Source organism: Balaenoptera acutorostrata, chromosome 2, assembly GCF_949987535.1.
Source record: "Balaenoptera acutorostrata chromosome 2, mBalAcu1.1, whole genome shotgun sequence".
Classification (NCBI taxonomy): Eukaryota; Metazoa; Chordata; class Mammalia; order Artiodactyla; family Balaenopteridae; genus Balaenoptera; species Balaenoptera acutorostrata.
In genome coordinates this window covers 81,136,511-81,155,703 of record NC_080065.1, presented here as the reverse complement: position 1 = coordinate 81,155,703, position 19,193 = coordinate 81,136,511, and the positions used below count along the sequence as shown (strand labels likewise).

The following is a 19,193-nucleotide window of genomic DNA, read 5'->3' as shown; positions in this document are numbered from 1 at the left end:
CGTCTCCCTCTCACCCTCCCTATCCCACCCTTCTAAGTGGTCACAAAGCACCTAGCTGATCTCCCTGTGCTATGCAGCTGCTTCCCACTAGCTATCTATTTTACATTTGGTAGTGTATATATGTCCATGCCACTCTCTCACTTCATCCCAGCTTACCCTTCCCCCTCTCCATGTCCTCAAGTCCATTCTCTACATCTGCGTGTTTATTCCTGTCCTGCCCCTAGGTTCTTCAGAACCATTTTTTTTCTTTTTTTTTCTTAGATTCCATATATATGTGTTAGCATACAGTACTTGTTTTTCTCTTTCTGACTTACTTCACTCTGTATGACAGCCTCTAGGTCCATCCACCTCACTACAAATAACTCAATTTCGTTTCTTTTTATGGCTGAGTAATACTCCATTGCATATATGTGCCACATATTCTTTATCCATTCATCTGTTGATGGACACGTAGGTTGCTTCCATGTCCTGGCTATTGTAAATAGTGCTGCAATGAACATTGTGGTACATGACTCTTTTTGAATTATGGTTTTCTCAGGGTATATGCCCAGTAGTGGGATTGCTGGGTCGTATGGTAGTTCTATTTTTAGTTTTTTAAGGAAACTCCATACTGTTCTCCATAGTGGCTGTATCAATTTACATTCCCACCAACAGTGCAAGAGGGTTCCCTTTTCTCCGTACCCTCTCCAGCATTTGTTGTTTGTAGATTTTTTGATGATGGCCATTCTGACTGGTGTGAGGTGATACCTCATTGTACTTTTGATTTGCATTTCCCTACTGATTAGTGATGTTGAGCATCCTTTCATGTGTTTGTTGGCCATCTGTATATCTTCTTTGGAGAAATGTCTATTTAGGTCTTCTGCCCATTTTTGGATTGGGTTGTTTGTTTCTTTGATATTAGTTGCATGAGCTGCTTGTAAATTTTGGAGATTAATCCTTTGTCAGTTGCTTCATTTGCAAATATTTTCTCTCATTCTGAGGGTTGTCTTTTCATCTTGTTTATGTTTTCCTTTGCTGTGCAAAAGCTTTTATGTTTCATTAGGTCCCATTTGTTTTGTTTTGTTTTTATTTTCATTTCTCTAGGAGGTGGGTCAAAAAGGATCTTGCTGTGATTTATGTCATAGAGTGTTCTGCCTATGTTTTCCTCTGAGAGTTTTATAGTGTCTGGCCTTACATTTAAGTCTTTAATCCATTTTGAGTTTATTTTTGCCAAGCACAATTCTTGATTTCACCCTTCAAACATACATCTTCCTGAGTGTTCCCCATTTCAGTAAGTGGCAGTACTCATCACCAGTTGACTAGTAATTGACTAGTATTCCTTGATTTATCTCCCCTTTTCTTGACTTAGTTGATCCATCAGCAAGTTCTGTCAGTCTTCAAAAATCTGAAATCTAACCTCATCCATCACCACCACTCCAGTCCCAGCCACCATTATCTCTCTTGAGGACCACTGCCATGGACTTCCATCCAGCCTCCAGGCTTCCACTCTTCCCCCAATAGTCCATTCTCCACACAGCAGCCAAAGCGATCTTTTTAAAACACGAAGTGTGTGTGATCATGTAGTTTCCAAGTTTCAAGCCTTCTAATGGCTCCCTTTGTTGTAGATGCTTCATTTTACAAATTTCTACTATTTTAAAAATAATACCCATCTTCCAATCCAAGTTTATTTTACTGTTTCTCCTTATACTTTACTAGAGATCATGATCCCAAAGAACAAATCTTCATTTGCATTTATAATCAGATTTGACATGTAAGCTTATTACACAATTATAAAGTCCACATTAAGTGCTCTCTTGGAAAAAAATGATGGGATATTATGCTTCATATATTGTTATAAGGGCTTGTCACAGTAACTAACTTTTTAGGTGGTTGTTCAGTTTGGATTTTTGCCTTCCATATTCCTTTAAAGAGTTGTATGAAATAGTAACGTTTAAGACAATAATAATTTGTTTTTTAATTTGGCCTGCATCAGATAGCTACAGTTTTCCAGAAACTATCTTTAAAAACAAGGACTGTGTTAAATAAATTAGATGTTTGACTTCTCACTACTGTTTCGAGAATCTCCTTTATATTTCATTCTTTTCTATGCTGTAAAGGCTAGAAAGAAATTATTCTTTATTCCAAATGCTCTTTAATCTGGTTCTTCCAAATCTGCAGAGAAGGAGTTTCTCCGATGTGTAAGGTTGGATTGACTGACAAAGCAAAATACTAGATTTTGTGAAACTTAATGACTCCCTCTCTCCCTCTCCCCCGGGGGGTGGGGGAGCATCTAATAAAAGATTGGGGCAAAGAAGGAGATACCGTTTACTAAGGTATCTTTGGATTACCTCAAAATTTCACATTCATACTATCATTCTAAACATATTACCAGCTTTTGACGAGAGCTGGGTATATTTGATTTCAGGATTAACTGATTTCCTGTGCTACTGCCTGCTTATACTCCATCTTTTTTTTTTTCTTCCTCTTCTTTCCCTGCTTAGATTTTATTTTTATTACCATGGTTAAAATATAATTATTGGATAGTCTTTGGTTTCTCTATCAGGTGATGTTTTAAAGAGCAGAATTAAATGACTTCTTAAATAAAAGAATTATAACCACAGTTCTTTAAATGGTATAGTACCTCTTTTAGGAAAGAAAGATCTATCTTAAATTGTATCCCAGGATAAGTCATAAATACTTTTTACTATTTACTTGCATAAGTGAAAAGAAATTCAAGTGTCTGATATTTTCCTTAAGTTGTAGTGCAAAACCAAAAAAGTGATCCCCAAAGAGCTATTGATTCTTATCAGTTCTTAATTCTGTAGCGTTCAGATATTTCACATTTTATATAACTTGTTAAGGAGGAGCAGGAGAGGCTAGCTGTGTAGAGTGCTTAGTTCTTAAAGTGAGACAGGCCAGAGTTTGAGCTCCAGGTCACTTATTAGCTGTGTCACCTTATGTGATTTCACAGGATTTACCTGTGGAATCCTGTGGAAATAATAGTATATACCCCACAAGGGTGTTCTGAGAATTCCCACAGGTGATAGTAAAAGTGATTACACTGGCCTGACACATTTTAAGCGCTCAGTAAATAGTAACTAGGTGGCTATAATCATTTCCTAAAACAATCTCACTTAAAGCAGTCACCTGACCCATCACCATTTATAGACAGTTTTCTGGTTTTGACACAAAGTTCCAAAATTATATTTGACTTTGGAATTTTTGTTTTTTGCACTATCTTTAAATATTTTTTAAATTAATTAATTAATTTTATTTTTGGCTGCCTTGGGTCTTCGCTGCTGCATGTGGGCTTTCTCTAGTTGCGGCGCACAGGCTTCTCATGGCGGTGGCTTCTCTTGTTGAGCATGGGCTCTAGGCGTGTGGCCTTCAGTAGTTGTGGCACGCGGGCTCAGTAGTTCTGGTGCACAGGCTTAGTTGCTCTGTGGCATGTGGGAATCTTCCTGGACCAGAGCTTGAACCCATGTCTCCTGCATTGGCAGGCGGATTCTTAACCACTGTGCCACACCGGGGAAGCCCCTTTTGCACTATCTTTAGCTTGACTTATAATGCAGCTTAGGTACGCAAATAAAATATGAAGTATTTAATAAATACCTATTGGTTAATTTTAAATAATTCAAGAGTTAACTTTAAGTTGAGTCAAAGCTCCATGATGGGTTCAGAAGGGAAGCTGAAGATATTTCAAGTACATCTCTAACCTTAGAGAATAAAATTAGAAAGATCTCTATAATGTGTTTCTTAGAGAAATCACTCTTTTCTAGAACAGAATGCTATTTCTTATGGTTGTATGTTGACAAAACCAATAGTGGTTGATAGAATAAAAGTAACCATAGGTTTAATTTGGATGGATAAGCACTATGTAAATAATCAAGAGATGGTTATAACAACCTTTATAGGATAAGTAACTCTTTTATTTATCCCCAAAGAAACCTGAGCTTTGCTTCTTCCCTCCTACCCTAAAAGAATCGTGTCAGAAATTAATATTACTCAGCACAATTAAAATTACTTAGTAAAATTACTTAGTAAATTACATATTACTTTTATAGTCCTTATATATTGCAAGGCATAGTCCCTGGAAATAAGTGGACATAGATTTCTTTGGTCATAGAGCAGTTTTTATTGCAGTAGAATTGGCTTATTATAGTGGCAGATATCAAGAACTAAACTTTTGAGCATTTTAGTATTGTCTACACTTTTATTCTAAGCTTAAGAATGCCCTACCTTCTCTGAGAAATACAGAGGGTTAATTCAAGGAAATCTAAAATCAGTGAACCAACCAAGAGTTTAACAGAATCTTTTGACTATAAAACATCACCTTGTTGAAGCATTTATCAAAACGGTTTCCCTAGCAGTTCCAGTCTGCATTGTTTCTTGGATGGATGAAGATACTAGATCACTATCTTATTTATACCTCAAGTACTAGTCAGTTAAACCCTAGAGTTACTTGATTTTCAAAAGAGCTAGTTGGTGCAAATATTTAATTAAAGCTAAAAATCAAAAAGTTGAAGTCCTATTGAAATTCCATTTGTAATGGAACTGTACTTAGTAAGTTAAACATTATTCTAAAACATGCCATATCATATTTGGCCACCTGTAATTACATTATCTTTTAAAACTGGATTGCATTAAAAAATATACAATGAGTTGAGGTTATGTTTGTGCAGTTAAACTTAGGCTAAAAAACATTTAGGTGAAAAACTAAGGTGCTTGAGACATTTGCTTATAGTGGTATTGACTTTTATTTATTTATTTTTTAAATGTTCAATTTTTTTTAAGATTTATTTATTATTTATTTATTTATTTTATTTATTTATTTTTGGCTGCGTCGGGTCTTAGTTGCAGCATGCAGGATCTTTCGTTGCGGTGCGTGGGATCTTTGCTGTGGCACTTGGGCTTCTCTCTAGTTGTGGCGTGCGGGTTTTCTCTTCTCTGCTTGTAGCACGCAGGCTCCAGGCCACATGGGCTCTGTAGTTTGCGGCACGGGCTCTAGTTGAGGTGCGTGAGCTCAGTAGTTGTGGCGCTCGGGCTTACTTGCCCCGCAGCATCTGGGATCTTAGTTCCCTGACCAGGGATCGAACCCACGTCCCCTGCATTGTAAGGTGGATTCTTTACCACTGGACCACCAGGGAAGTCCTGGTATTGACTCTTAGAACTTATTCCGGGTACCTTTCCCATTAACACAGTAGTCAGAAGCATAAAAAGTGGTATAGCATTCTAGCTGTCTCTCTTGTTGCATTTTTTAAAACATTCAAGAACTGTAGCATAGTACCTAACATCTTCTTGTCTAAAATTGGGATTAAAATCAATAAAGGATTTGAGGTTCTCTTATGTATTTTTCTCTTCTAGGTTGTTAGATATCTTAAAGGAGTTTTTCAGCAACAGTAATCCTAGTTTATCCTGTTTGGATAAGCACCCACAACCACTCCATAGTTGAGGGTTTTATTTTTTTAATGAAAAATGTTAACACAAATATTTATATATGTTCCTTTACTATACATGGTCCTTACAGAAAAAAAAAAACTGTTGTTTTTTTGGTTTTTATTTAATCAGAAACTGAACCTTGGAAATTATAATGATTTTATGAAATTCATTTTCTTTGGAAACAAAATGCCAGAAGAATTGAAGGAGCATTTAAGTGCTTTTCATGTTCAGCCCTAGGAGGTAACCTGTTACAGAGGCAAGATAAGGAAAGGGTACTGTATTTGAAATTCAGAAGTCTGGATTTGAGGTCCAACTCTGCTAACCACTAGCTTGGTGATTCTGAGCAATGAACTTTGCCTGTTGGAGACTCGTTTATCTCCCTCTGAAATGGGGGATGATGATGCCTTTCTACCACCCACGGCTGGTTTTAGGAGGCCTTACTTGAGACTATGGATATAAAAATACTCTGTACATTACAAAACTATGTAAACAAAAACAAGTTATCATTTTTGTTGAGGAATCAAGCAATACAGATAGAACTCTAAGCATATCAGGAGTTTAGGTTCTAAATTCAGGTCATGAGGCAAAAGATTGGGTAGAGCCCGCGAGCCACAACTACTGAAGCCCGTGCACCTAGAGCCTGTGCTCCGCAACAAGTGAAGCCACCGCAATGAGAAGCCCGCGCACCGCAATGAAGAGTAGCCCCTGCTCACCGCAACTAGAGAAAGCCCGCGTGCAGCAACGAAGACCCCACGCAGCCAAAAATAAATGAATAAATTTATTGAAAAAAAAAGAAATTACTCTTGAAAATCCCTAAGTTGATGTAAAGCATTAGTGGTATTGTTTTGTCTATACAACCCAGAATAGTAATCTATAAAGTATATAATGCGTATAGTTGTATACCGCATATATAAAGAGAACATAGCCAAAGTGATTTTATAATATTTTTTTATCATAATGTAGATAAATACTTGTAAGTTAAATATGTGTTAGACTCTTCTGTATCATAACAACTAGGAGTAAGAAAACCTATGAAAAAAATACACCCCCAGTGTAGTGGTACCATAGACACAGGCATCTGGAAAAAACAATAGCTAATGGTAGCTGAAGTGGGCATAGTTCAGAGTTAGCAAAATGGTGGCAGCAGTGTTTTGTTTGGTGAGAAAAAGGTTTAACATTTTAAAATTTGAGTCCTTTCTCAGTTGGGCATTCATTCCCCAGGTACTCGCCACTGCCCTGTTGCTTTCCACCCAGTCTCTTTCACATTTACCTGCATTGGGTCCTTAAACTCATTGAGTCTTTGATTTCTGATTTATCTAAAACAAGGCCTAGCTGAGGAAATTAATCTTAAGCTTGAATGTTAAGTGATTAGTATGGATTGGCAAAATAGTGTTTGGGAAGGTATGCCAGGTTGAAAGAACAGATAGGAGGTAGAAATAGAGAGGAAATTGTTTATAAAACAAACAGACTGAAAAAGGTTAACACTGCTGAGCCACAGTTGGGAAGTGGAAGATGAAATTGGTTGGTGCTATAGTTGGACCGTCTGCTTTCTATGCGGAGGAGTTTGTTTTGCTTTGATAGAACCCACTGCAGGCTATGTGACATGCTGAGGGTGGTATCTGAGAAAGCTTCTGTTAGCTATTTGAACGAGTAGCCTTTGGAAGGAATTGAAGGAAGGGAGGAAGGCCTTTGTCTAGGTGCGTGGTGATAGGGACCTGAAACAGGCTAGGAGCTTTCAAAGTAGAGACTAAGCTTAATATGAGGGAGTCTGGGGCAGACTGGCCCCAGATGATGATTGAGAGCCCTGAGCCACCTTTGCTTCTTTTGTGCGTGTGTGCACGTGTACGCCTGATATTCAAGCTTTCATCACATTTTATCATTCATTCTTGGGAAGGTCTGCTCATTCCACCATCTCGTGTTTGCTCCAGATGAAGCCATACTAATTTAGGCCTTTATCACCAGAGTGTTCCTAAATAAAACATCCCCTGGAGCTGATGTCTAATCCTTTTCCCTAGCCCCAATTGATCTCTCTCTCTGTCTTTCTTACACATGACTGAAAGAGCTGCTTTCCCTGAAACACTTCCTTATTTCAGCAACTCACTTTCTTATTCCAAAAATCAGAAGAGCCTCCAGTTGTTTATCATGTCAAAGACAAGACTTAAAGGCCATCCCTAAAGGGGTAATGGAAGGGATTAGGATAGGGTTATTTCACAGGGTGATGAACCTTTAGAAATTATGAGGTCTGAAATTTAAATTACTGTCCTATTTATTCTGTAGTGGATAGAAGCTAAAACTGAAGACAAATTTTGAGGTCAAGGAGAGATTAGCCAGGGATCACCAGGTCCAATTCTCATCCTTTATGTTATGTTTCACGTGTGAAAAGACCTGCCATCTGCCTGCACAGTACCCATTCCTGTCTCCTTGCTTTTTTGCTTAGGGTACTCCCTCTCCCTGGAGTTTGTCTTTTCAAAATTGCTACTCAAGAGCCATCTTTTCCATGAGCCTTTTCTCTTTTCTAGTATCTCTTCTAACCCATACTTTTCTCCTTTGTGAGAATCCTTACTGCACCTCCCAGCAGTACTTAGCCTAGTACAATATTTAATAATTTTCAAATGTTCTCCAACTAAAATGCGAACTCTCTGGCATAAAGGAGCAAGTGCCCATGAATCTACCATAACAGATGTGTGTGGAGCCCAAGATAGTAGAAGAAAAACAGTATGGCAAAACAGGAAGATTGAGTCCTAGATTCTGGTCCCAGCTTAGTTATTAATGGGACGCGTGGCCCATTGTGGTTAAGGGTGGGGGGTGGGGCTGGGCACCAACTGGAGTACCTCTGGACCTGGAATTCTGTGATTCTAGCAGTGTGCGATTGCCTAATAGAGTACGGTGAGGGGAGAGGGAGAAGAGGCTGTGCGTTAAGGTTGTGAACCTGGAGAACCAACAAGATAGAAGCACCCTTGCCAGAAAGTAGGAAAGAGGTGCCAGTTTGGCGAGGGGCGGAGGTGGTTTAGTGTTTGCCAATTTTGCTGTCATTGAGAGTTTCTAATGCAAAATGTCCTAGGCTGTAATAAGTTCCAAGTTGCAGAGAGATGCCAAGTTGAGGAATAGGAAAGAGATTCAGAGTCATCACCAAATAGGCAAGGTGAGCCTCCAAGAGAGACTGGATCTAGAAAGAGGAAAGTGAAAGGCATGATCAAAGAGCTAGGAGGGGGCTTCCCTGGTGGCGCAGTGGTTGAGAATCTGCCTGCTAATGCAGGAGACACGGGTTCGAGCCCTGGTCTGGGAGGATCCCACATGCCGCGGAGCGGCTGGGCCCGTGAGCCACGGCTGCTGAGCCTGCGCTTCTGGAGCCTGTGCCCCGCGACGGGAGGGGCCGCGATAGTGAAAGGCCCGCGCACCGCGATGAAGAGCGGTCCCCGCACCTCGATGAAGAGTGGCCCCCACTTGCCGCAACTGGAGAAAGCCCTCGCACGAACCAAAGACCCAGCACAGCCAAAAATAAATAAATAAATAAAAGAGCTAGGAGGAGTGGTGTCTCCAGGTGACATCCAGTGGAGAAGTGAGCAATTTGAAAATTGAGGAAAGTTAGCATTTGTTTGACCAAGAAGAATTGATGATAGAGAAGTTCAAATTCCAGTGGTGAGCTGAAGATAACCTGCCTGCAAGGAGTCAGAGAGGAAAGTGTAACCAGCCTCAGAGGAGATGTTCATTGTTTGTGATTTGAAGAGAGAGCAGGAGGCAGGGCTGATTGAAATATTCAGAAAGCTAGAACCTGACCTGTCTTACCTAAATTGTAGTGCCACCTACTTACACACAAAGGGGGCCTCCCCAGGGCTTCTGCAGGCAAGCTACCATTACTTCAGGTAGAGGTTTAGCTATGGAAGGTAGGTTTGGGTGAGGTTTTCTCCCTCTAAGGAAATTCAAGTTAGCGTTAATCTGTATTTTATATTTTCATAAAAGACTGTGAATTAGAATGAATCACTATGAAAAATTGTTACCTACTTCTCCCACACCAAGAAATAAATTTTGTCACCCAGTAGTGCTTTGATTCTGCTGATAAGTCTAAAGTTAAATTATCTTTTTATGGTGGTAGAACAATGGTAATAGTATCTATTATGTTTTCTTCAAGAAGATGTTTACCCATTTTTATAAATAATAATAGAATGGTTAATGCTACCACTTGATTTTATATTCAGATGATCTGTCTTTTAAAGTACTTATCCTTTCCTTATTTCTCTTTAGTTTATTGTAATCATGATTAGTAAACTTTTAAATCTGTAGAGAAGTTTTGGGAAGTACCTGGTAGGTAGTAGTTAATGTGCAGTGGCTGAGGGAGGGGCACATGGGTGCCTCTGTATTTTTCTTTAAAGTAGAGTTGAGACCAGAAACCACTGCTTTTGTTTTTGTGTATTGGGTTTGGATACAAGGGTATGAAGAATAGTTTACAGGCTGATGTGTTACTATTAAAATGCTACCCAAATCTGATTTCCCCATGAATTTCTGTTAGAAGTTTGGAAAAGCGTTCCAATAGTGGTGAACCAGCCCCATACTGGTGACTTTAGGTACAGGAAATCATGCCTGAGACTATGGTAGATGTTTACAGTTTCAGCTTTTGTTCTAAATACACAACTCTATGAGAAAATATAAAAATTATGAACAGGACAAAGCTCATAATAAAACAAAACATTGTTCTAGAAATTATATTCTCCTGGGAGAATCTTGTGAGAAAATTGATAATCTGTTTGACTCTCAACTAAAAACTAATCTCTCATAAAATGTGAGAAAATGGAAACCACAGTTCATTCTCAAATATTTTAATTTTATATTTCTAGCATCCTCTTAAGAGTTTTGCAAAGTTTCTTTGACTATCTCTTGCTTTCCCCTAACTTTTTAAAAAACATATCAAGAAACTAAGCAATAATACTTTTTCATGTAGAATTGAATTAGTACACTAATCATTTTTTGCCAAATCATGTCAGTCATTTTCAAAAACCTGATTAGCTACACTGCCAAAAGATACCTTCGGTTGTGTATTCAGAGAAATGTCAGTAGTGCAGTATCATTTATCAAGGCATCTTAATATAATGACATATAAACCTAAGTATGTAATGAAAAGGTTTTCACAGACTATAGCACTGACCAAGTGCATAGATTTAGAGTTTAATCATTTAGTTCTGTGTCCCAGTAACCAAGGTTGATGTGTTTGTTTCTTATGTTTCTTTTAATAGAATTTAATTCCTTTTCGACCTTCAATTCAGTTCCAAGGGCTCCAAGGGGTGAGTACTCTTATTGTTTTAGCAAGAAAATCTAATCTGACACATTATTATATTTACGTCTTAAAATTTGTTTTCACCTGTGCCTCTTAATATAATGTCGCTCATATTTTGTGAACTTTGTGACTAAATGTAAATTTATGACACCTTTAAGACTTGAATTATCTTCTTGATTTAGCTAAGTAATTCAGGTATAGATATTGAGAGTAGTTTTTTTCCAAGTCATAGATAATTGATTTTTTAACGTTTTTATTGAAGCGTATCATACATCATAGTATTATGAGATTATATTTTGTTTACCACAATTAAGTAACCATAAAGAATTATTAATTTCAGGCAAGTTACAATTATGTGATTGTTGTTAATATTAACAAACTTTTGCTGTCTATGGACTTAATTTCTTTGATTGTACATACTAAGAAATGAAATGTATATATAGAAAATTGAATTTTTCTAGTACACAGAATAAACAGAGTATTGTCTATTTTATTGCTGGATTTAAAAGTATAATAAATGATAACTCCTAATAAAATGCACCTATGAATTTTTTATTTGTAATAGATGATAAATTTTACAGGAATAGTGTCAATATTATTTCATAATTATTACTATTTAATATTAATAAAATAAATAGACTCAATCATTCCTTCATTTAAATTAATATGCATTTCTGAATTTGTCTCTATATACTGTCTACAGTATGGAGATTTGGAATATCTGTAAATGGATTTTAGAGCTCTAGAGAAAAGGCAACCTGAGGGGGGAAGATCATATTCCTGTTTATTATAAATCTATACACTTGTGAATTTTTGTTTATGTCACAAAATGCAAAAATTCAATGTGAATAAATACAGTCTTTCTAAACTTTATAACTTGAAAACATTTCAAGAGTCAAGAGATTAATTGTATCATTCAACACCAGCTAAGAGTACTTCTAAATCTTGTGGAATGCTAACCTGAAGGAGATGTTTGTGTGTGGATGTCAGAGGTTTGCTTCTACATGATAGCTTTACAATGAAGTCCTTTTTTTCTCCCCCCAGTAACTGAGTGTTCATGAATGGGATCCTAATTGGAACAAGCTTTCTTCTGAATTTTGTTTCATAGCTTTTTAGATAGTCTCTAGTGCATGCTGATACTATTTTTGAGGTATTAGTGTCAGTTGTTTACTTGAGGCTTCTTGAATTTTCTTACAAATTTTAATAGCATCAACAATATCTGAAGGGATGTTCGAGAGGCAGGCCTGACTTCTTGAGCTCAGCAGGGCTGTGCATTTCAGTAAAGGGTTATCTGGGAAGAGAGGGCAGTACCCAGGGGAGAAGAGTAGGGTTTGAGCTGCTTTTCCCTCACTAGCAGCTGACACCTTGTTTGGTGTCTGCTTCTTCCCTCTTCCCTTAATTCTTTTATTCTCCCAGTTGGGACCTGGAGGCCAGGGAAATGCAAGTGAGAGACATTTTCTTAGGAGGCACTAGGTTAGACTGAATAATGAGGAACCAATATGTGCAGGCTTCCAAGCTCTTGATTCAGAAACATGTAGCTTTTAGCAGTCTTAGAAGGAATATGGTTTTCTGTAGCATACCAGTTACCCCCCAGGCCCTAGGTACCTTTACAAAGCAGGCAGTTTCTGTTTGAAACCTTGGACCTCCCTTTCAGAAATCTCCTACGTACCTCCCCCAAACTTTCCTATCTCTGTGTCCATGCTTCCCCAGTTTATCTTTGCAAGCTCCATTCTCTCTACCTACTCTATTCTTTGTCTGAGTATAGTTCACTGATAAAAGTAATTTAGATATAAATGACTGATAGGTTTAAATCTTAATGCGTGTTTGAATTTTAACAGATAAGCTTTTTAACCAAATGAATGGTTATTGGAGTTGGGAGAGTATGAGTGTAGGGAGAGGAGGGGGTGCTGCAGAATGAGAGCTATGGAATACTTGGCCCTACCTTGCTTATTCTGGATTCTGTCTTCTCCATCCCCTCACCCCCCACTGCAGTCCCCTTTTTATTATTCTAACTGGGAACAAAATGTATGGACTCAGCATTGTTTCAGAGCCTGCAGCTGCATTCCATCCACCCCTCCCCCCCTTCTCTTTGCAGCGCTCTCACCAGCCCTTTGGGACTTAGTAAAAACAAAGAGTCATTACTGGGGAGAGAGTGGGTTGGCACAGCCCACAGGGAATACACAGAGCCACAAATGTGAGGGTCTTCTGTACAGTGTTCCTCTGTTTTTCTTGAGAGCCACGATAATTTAACATTGCCTGTGCTGATTGCTTTAGAAACTATCTGAAGAAGTATACTTAACAGAGTTTTCCTACATGGAAAATGTTTAGGACTTTAAATTGGAAGGTTTTAATTTAGATTTCCCACAAAAGAGTTTTTCTCAATGAGAAATTTTAGTTGTCTTTTAATATAGTGTTTCAGACACTTTGAAACTTTCTCTAGAAAGAATGTGGCAAGTCTAACAAATTTACAGGCTTTACATCAAATGTGATTGAAAATATACATTAACTATCATGATAGTGTCCTATATAGACATATTTGAAATACAACTGAAATATTGTTAAAATATCATTTAAAAAGTGAACATTTAGTGTTAAGATTATTTCCTCTTTCCCTGATGCTAAGCACTGCATGTTTATGCTGTTCCTTGTTACTAATTATAGGATTTTTTTTTCCCCCTCTGTAATGTCTTTAGAAGGTCAGAATTTGGGTCTTGGCAGGTTAACTTTTAAGCATATTTACTATTGTGCCTTAACACGTTCTCTTTTTTTTTTAATAAATTCATTTATTTTATTTATTTATTATTTTTGGCTGCGTTGGGTCTTTGTTGCTGTGCGCGGGCTTTCTCTAGTTGCGGTGAGCGGTGCCTACTCTTTGTTGCGGTGCACGGGCTTCTCATTGCAGTGGCTTCTCTTGTTGTGGAGCACGGGCTCTGTAGTTGTGGCGCATAGGTTTAGTTGCTCCACGGCATGTGGGATCTTCCTGTAACAGGGCTCAAACCCTTGTCCCCTGCATTGGCAGGCGGATTCTTAACCACTGCACCACCAGGGAAGCCCTGAACATGTTCTCTTAAATTGAAGTTTTCTTCTAAAAAAAAATGCAGACTGGACCATTAAACGAAGTATAGCAATATGCTCTTAAAGAGTGAAAATTCTGAGAACCATTGATTACCTGGATTTTTATCATCACAGTTGGGCAGCAGCTTTTATAGCATAAAAAATGAAAATTTGTCTTTCTCACTTCATCTCACCCTTTTCCCTTAGTGGAAAAGGGTAGTCAGGAAACTGAATGGTCATTGAAGGCATTTTATGGATTCTGAAAAGATGAGGAAATATCTCTAGGAACAGTTAATTGTGTTTTCAAAACTCATAAATATCAGGAGCTGAATAAATCAGCCAAAATTACCTTGTTGATTTTTAAGAGTATGGCTCAACCAATTATCCTTGCAGTTCTAATACATACCTAGGATACTCATAACTAAAGGTTTACTAGGATTGTACATTTTTATAGACCATTCTAACTGAATAGAAAAGGTAGCTGGTAAGATTCACATGGCTACAGTATTGAGGTGTTCGAGTTATAACATTCAGAGGGGTGTAATGGTATAATGCACATGGTTTCCAAAAGCTGCATCTTTATTGTTGAGCAAGCTTTATCCAAATCAGGTTAGTTCTGTCTCATATTTTAACTGGATACTGAAAATGTGGCAGGGGAAAATTTTCCAAAAATGTGTGTTTCAGTAAGGTTTTAAAAACGAATTACTCTTTATTTTTATGTTTGTTGAAAGTTTCTTATCTAAAGACACACAGCTGATGGAGACACAGCTGTAACTACTGTCTAGGTCTTCACTCTGCCAGGGAAAATTCTCCCCACTATACCAAACAGCTGTAAAAGGAGAGGTACTGGAAGTAAGTTAACTCAGTATTTTCAAGTAATGGCAGTTGTTACTGATGCAGTTATCTACTAAAATAATTATTCAGTAAACTATAAACAGGTGCCTAATCAGTGGGTGTGCTAATAGCTTTATTGTTCTGTTTGTTTCTTATTTATTGCACAAACATTCTTTTAGCCCTTACTGGTGCCAAGTACTTTGCTAAGTGCTTTGTGTGCAAAGATACAGGGATGGGTAAGACATGGGGTGTGCCCTCAGGGAACTCAGAATCTGACAAACATATATAGACTAATACTCAGGAAAGAATTAATAATGTAGGACTTATCCAGAACCCTCCTTTCAGAACTTCTATAGGTACAGGGGACTCTCAGGAACAAGGCTTATGTATTTCTGATTGGTATGAATCAGGGTTTTAAACAAAGGTTTTGGTAGATGCAAAATATTATATCGTGGAAATAGGTATGTAAAATTCCAGAAGGTCTATTAAAATCTATGTACACACTCATACACAAAAAGGTAGATCTGTGGTATGTTTATAATTCAGATAAAATCTGAAATGGCAACGTTTTCAACAGCAAATAATGGCCACATCTGTTGGCCTGTGGCAGCCTTGCAGAGTGGACTTGCCTGTGGCATCAGGGACTCATGTGCAGGGAATGATTGTCCCAGGGCAGTGAGAAATAATGTTAACTTTGTCACAGTAAATAGGATTCCAGACCTCAGTATTAACTCAGTATTTGTTATGAGAATGTTGTTCCAAAATTCTCTCTAATTTAATTGCTTACTTCAGACTCAGCAATCCCAGAGGCTTTAAAAAATAGAAGTTCGCTTTGCATATGTAATTTAGAAATTAACCTTAAGATGAGGACAGAAAATATTGTCTATAAGTACCATGTCATGTCTCCTGTGAAATACTGAGTAACACACACTTTTCTAAGAATGAGCAAGGAACAGCCAGTCAAACAGCTTTTAAATGTACGTCTTCCAAAAAGGCACACTGACCTTCTGAAGATGAAATCAGCATTTAACTGCTAACTTAAAAGGCTTGAATAGTGTTAAAATTTTTGCAGTAGAGCCATAAACTCTAAAGAACAGAGTTGGATTTTCTTTTTTTTTTTTTTCTTAACTTCCAAACTTAGCAAAGCATTCAGAAGTATTTTGTTAATTATTTATTTTCCTTTTGGGGGGCTGGAGAGAAGATTGGGTTTGAAAAACTAAATTATACAGTATTTGAAATTAGTAGCCAATTTCAACCCACCTGAAAATACTTCCCACAGACTACCCTTCTCTAATCTACTTGATACTCGGGAAGCAAAGATAACTATCTGCTTGAAACAGCAGCAGAGATAAAAATAAATCCCCAGCACTGTCATTCCTTCTTAGATGATATGCCTGCGCTCTGCTTTCCCCTGCTGTTTTTGGTTTGGCTAGTCCACTGGTTTTGCCAACGGTTGTGTTTAGTCAGTCTGCTCAAAGGTTGCTGACTAACAGCTACCTTTATACACTCAGCTCTGAATGTAATTAATACTACAAAGGTGTTAAAATTAAATCCTTTTATGGCAGTTCTGGTTTAATTTTTTTAATATTACAGTGGTTAACATGTGTAGATAACATATTTGCATTGAATTATAACCCATTAACCACATGTTAATTTACTAAGGTATTAATACAATAGTAAATTACCCAATTTGAAAGAAATATTTAACTTTGATATATATCAAAGATTATATAATTTTTTATGTATATAGTATAATATACTGTGTGTGTGTATGTGTGTGTGTGTGTGTGTGTGTGTGTGTATGTATATATATGTAAAATGTCATATTTGGCCAGTGGTATGGGCTGACATTCTGGAAACTCCTATTATCTCAAACAATAACTGAATAATAGTTTGAAGCTATTGACCAACTTCTCTACTTTATGTTGCCACCCACCTCTGCTCTCCTTTTCTTTCTGGATAAGAATTACCTGTGGGGTTTCTAAATAAAAAAAAGTAGAGAGCTAAGTTCACAAATCATGGCCAGGTACCACTACAGACACCAGTGACATAAAGGAGACGTGCAGAATGGTGAGGGTGGGAGGGTGACTTTGACTGTATGGTTGTGTTGCCTGAGGAAGCTATCTCAGCGTACGCCACACAGGCTCCATCCAGTGTGGGCCACAGCAGGACAAGCCTCCCAAAACACACTTCATGAAGGAGTTGAAGACTAAATCATCCTGCTCTGTCCTTCACCAAACTGCAGTCACTTTGGAAAGCAGCCATTGGAACTATGATTTAAATCTGAATTTGCTACAAATACCATTAACTGCATTCTTAGCGGTCAGTTAAGCTTACTATCTTCATTCAACAAGCATTTGTGAATATTTGCACTGTACCAAGCACCACGGTAGACAGTGTTTGGACAAAGGTAAATAAGACCTTGAAATGCCAGCTCTTGTTCCTGACACCATCTGTTTGTCAATAAAATCTGCCACTGATGGCTTTGCCTTTTTGTTTCCCACCGAAAACTGAAACTTGTGAAATTCAGTTGTCTATGTTACAGACATTGTCACTTAACAGCACTCACTTATTTAAGCTTGGAAAATAATAATCTTTAACCATTTTATAACACCTATGGTTCTTATAGCTAACCCACCCCTAAATTTGAGCCACAAGCAGTATGTAAATATCTTTTGACCTCTTACTCTGTGCAAGGCCTTATCCTTATAAGAGCTTTATTAAAGAGCTTATAAGAGCTCTATTAAAAAGAAAAGTCAAAATTTAAAGCAGGAAAAACAATTTAGCAGAATATGTCCAAGCCCCAGATCTTATTTCAAACAATATTTAACACAACAACAACAAAATTACTATATGTTGTTGATTCCAAGGCTTGTTTTCTTTTTAACATTTAACGTCTTTGGAATTAGAATGTATCTCAGTATCAACAGCATCTTAGTACTGTGTCATAGTTTGTCAGCATTTTATATTATGCAATGGTACATAGCCATACAGTTGCTGGCACCTAAACTACAGCAATGCAGTGGAAGTATTTAGAGAGTTCCTGTATTCTGCAATAAGATTTTATCTAACTAGAATCTTTTCAAAAGTTTTCTTTCCTGACCCTACCCTTGACTAGTTTGCTTGTTAGCTCCATGTGTTAGATAATCTGGAGAATTTATAGGGAAGGTAAATTTTTATAACTATTCTTGTGATTTAAACTGGAAGGAACAAGAGTATGAAATTAAAATGTTCTCAAATTTGTTTTTAGGCTAAAAACCTTTACTTATAAAAGTAATTTGTTTGGAAAACAAGTTTAGAAGAAAAGAGTTTTACTGACTTAAAGACTTAAAAAGCTCATAGACATGCTTTGAGGCTAATGAATTTGCCCTTATCAGGCTAGGAATTTTCAAATCTCACCAACTAGTCTTTGTACTGTATTTACCATAAATGCACAGTCATCTATTCTATTATTTTGCTTACAGATTCCAACTTTTTTCAATAATTTTAGCTAAAATTTATTGAATATTTATTACATGCTTAGAATCCTATACTAAGCACTTTATATATATTATTCTCATTTAATCCTCACAGGGATGTCATGAAGCAGATATTCCCATTCTGCTAGTGTGCTAACTATGGCTCTGAAGTTAAACCACTTGTAAAAGCTCACACAATTAGTGACTAAAGGAGCCGGCACACAAACCTAGGCATCTAGTTCCAGAGCCTGTTTTCATCACTACACTGATTTACCTGCCTGTAATAAATGTTCAATGAGCATTTTATTCTGACATTCATATGAACATTTGTTGAGTATCTCCCCAGCTAGCAAGAGGAAGCAGGACAGTCAAGGAGGTCTCAGAGAGGTAGTAAGCACATGTGGCAAAAGTTGCCACCTTCTTAAGGAGCTTGAATTTCACCTTGGAGATCAGTGCTTCTTATCTATAAAGTCTCCCTGGGGGTCTATGATGAGGTCTGGAAGTCTGGCGTTTAAAATTTTTCCCCCTAGATTTCATTCTAATAGCTAGGTTCACTATAATTAAGAATATGATAAGAATATGCACATATGTAGGTATATACACATTCTCTTCTCAGGAGAAGGTTCATAATTTTCATCATTTTCTGAAGGGGACCACTGACTACAGTAGATGCTTTTAAACACATTTAGTAACAAGTCACAGTAAGAAAAAACATTTTACATTGTGACCCTTTACAGATATCAGTGTACACATTCACACAGCTAAAATAAAAGTTTCACAGCACATTATTTATCCTTTACCAGTATACTCTGACATTTTCTATTTCAATTTAAAAGAATCCTGATCACAATCCACTAAAATAGTGTCATAACCTTCCAATGGGTCACAGTCTGTGGTTTAAAAAACACTACAGAAGATGATCATCTTCTTTTTTTTCAATTTTAGAAATTTTAGCCAGGGAGTCATGTGATCAGATTTGCATTTTAACGTGTTTATCCAGTAGCTACCTTAACTTTGTTATTCCTTCTGCACGGGGAGAAAGGAAAGAGAGGAGTTGAGGATGGCGCCATATTTATGATGAGCGTTTGGTTGGATGGTGAGGCCATTATTCAAGATCTAACATAGACGAAAGAACAGGCTGAGGCAGAACTCATGGGGTG

At 37.4% G+C, this 19,193-nt stretch overlaps 1 protein-coding gene across 1 annotated transcript in view; it reads left to right on the top strand.

Annotated features, from left to right (window-relative positions):
• ELL2 (elongation factor for RNA polymerase II 2) overlaps positions 1 to 19,193 on the top strand; it is an 81,416-nt gene that overhangs the window by 9,114 nt on the left and 53,109 nt on the right. The window contains exon 2 of the mRNA XM_007197467.2: positions 10,647 to 10,694. Within this exon, the coding sequence (XP_007197529.1) occupies positions 10,647 to 10,694 (48 nt within the window). The remainder of the gene's footprint in view (positions 1 to 10,646; positions 10,695 to 19,193) is intronic.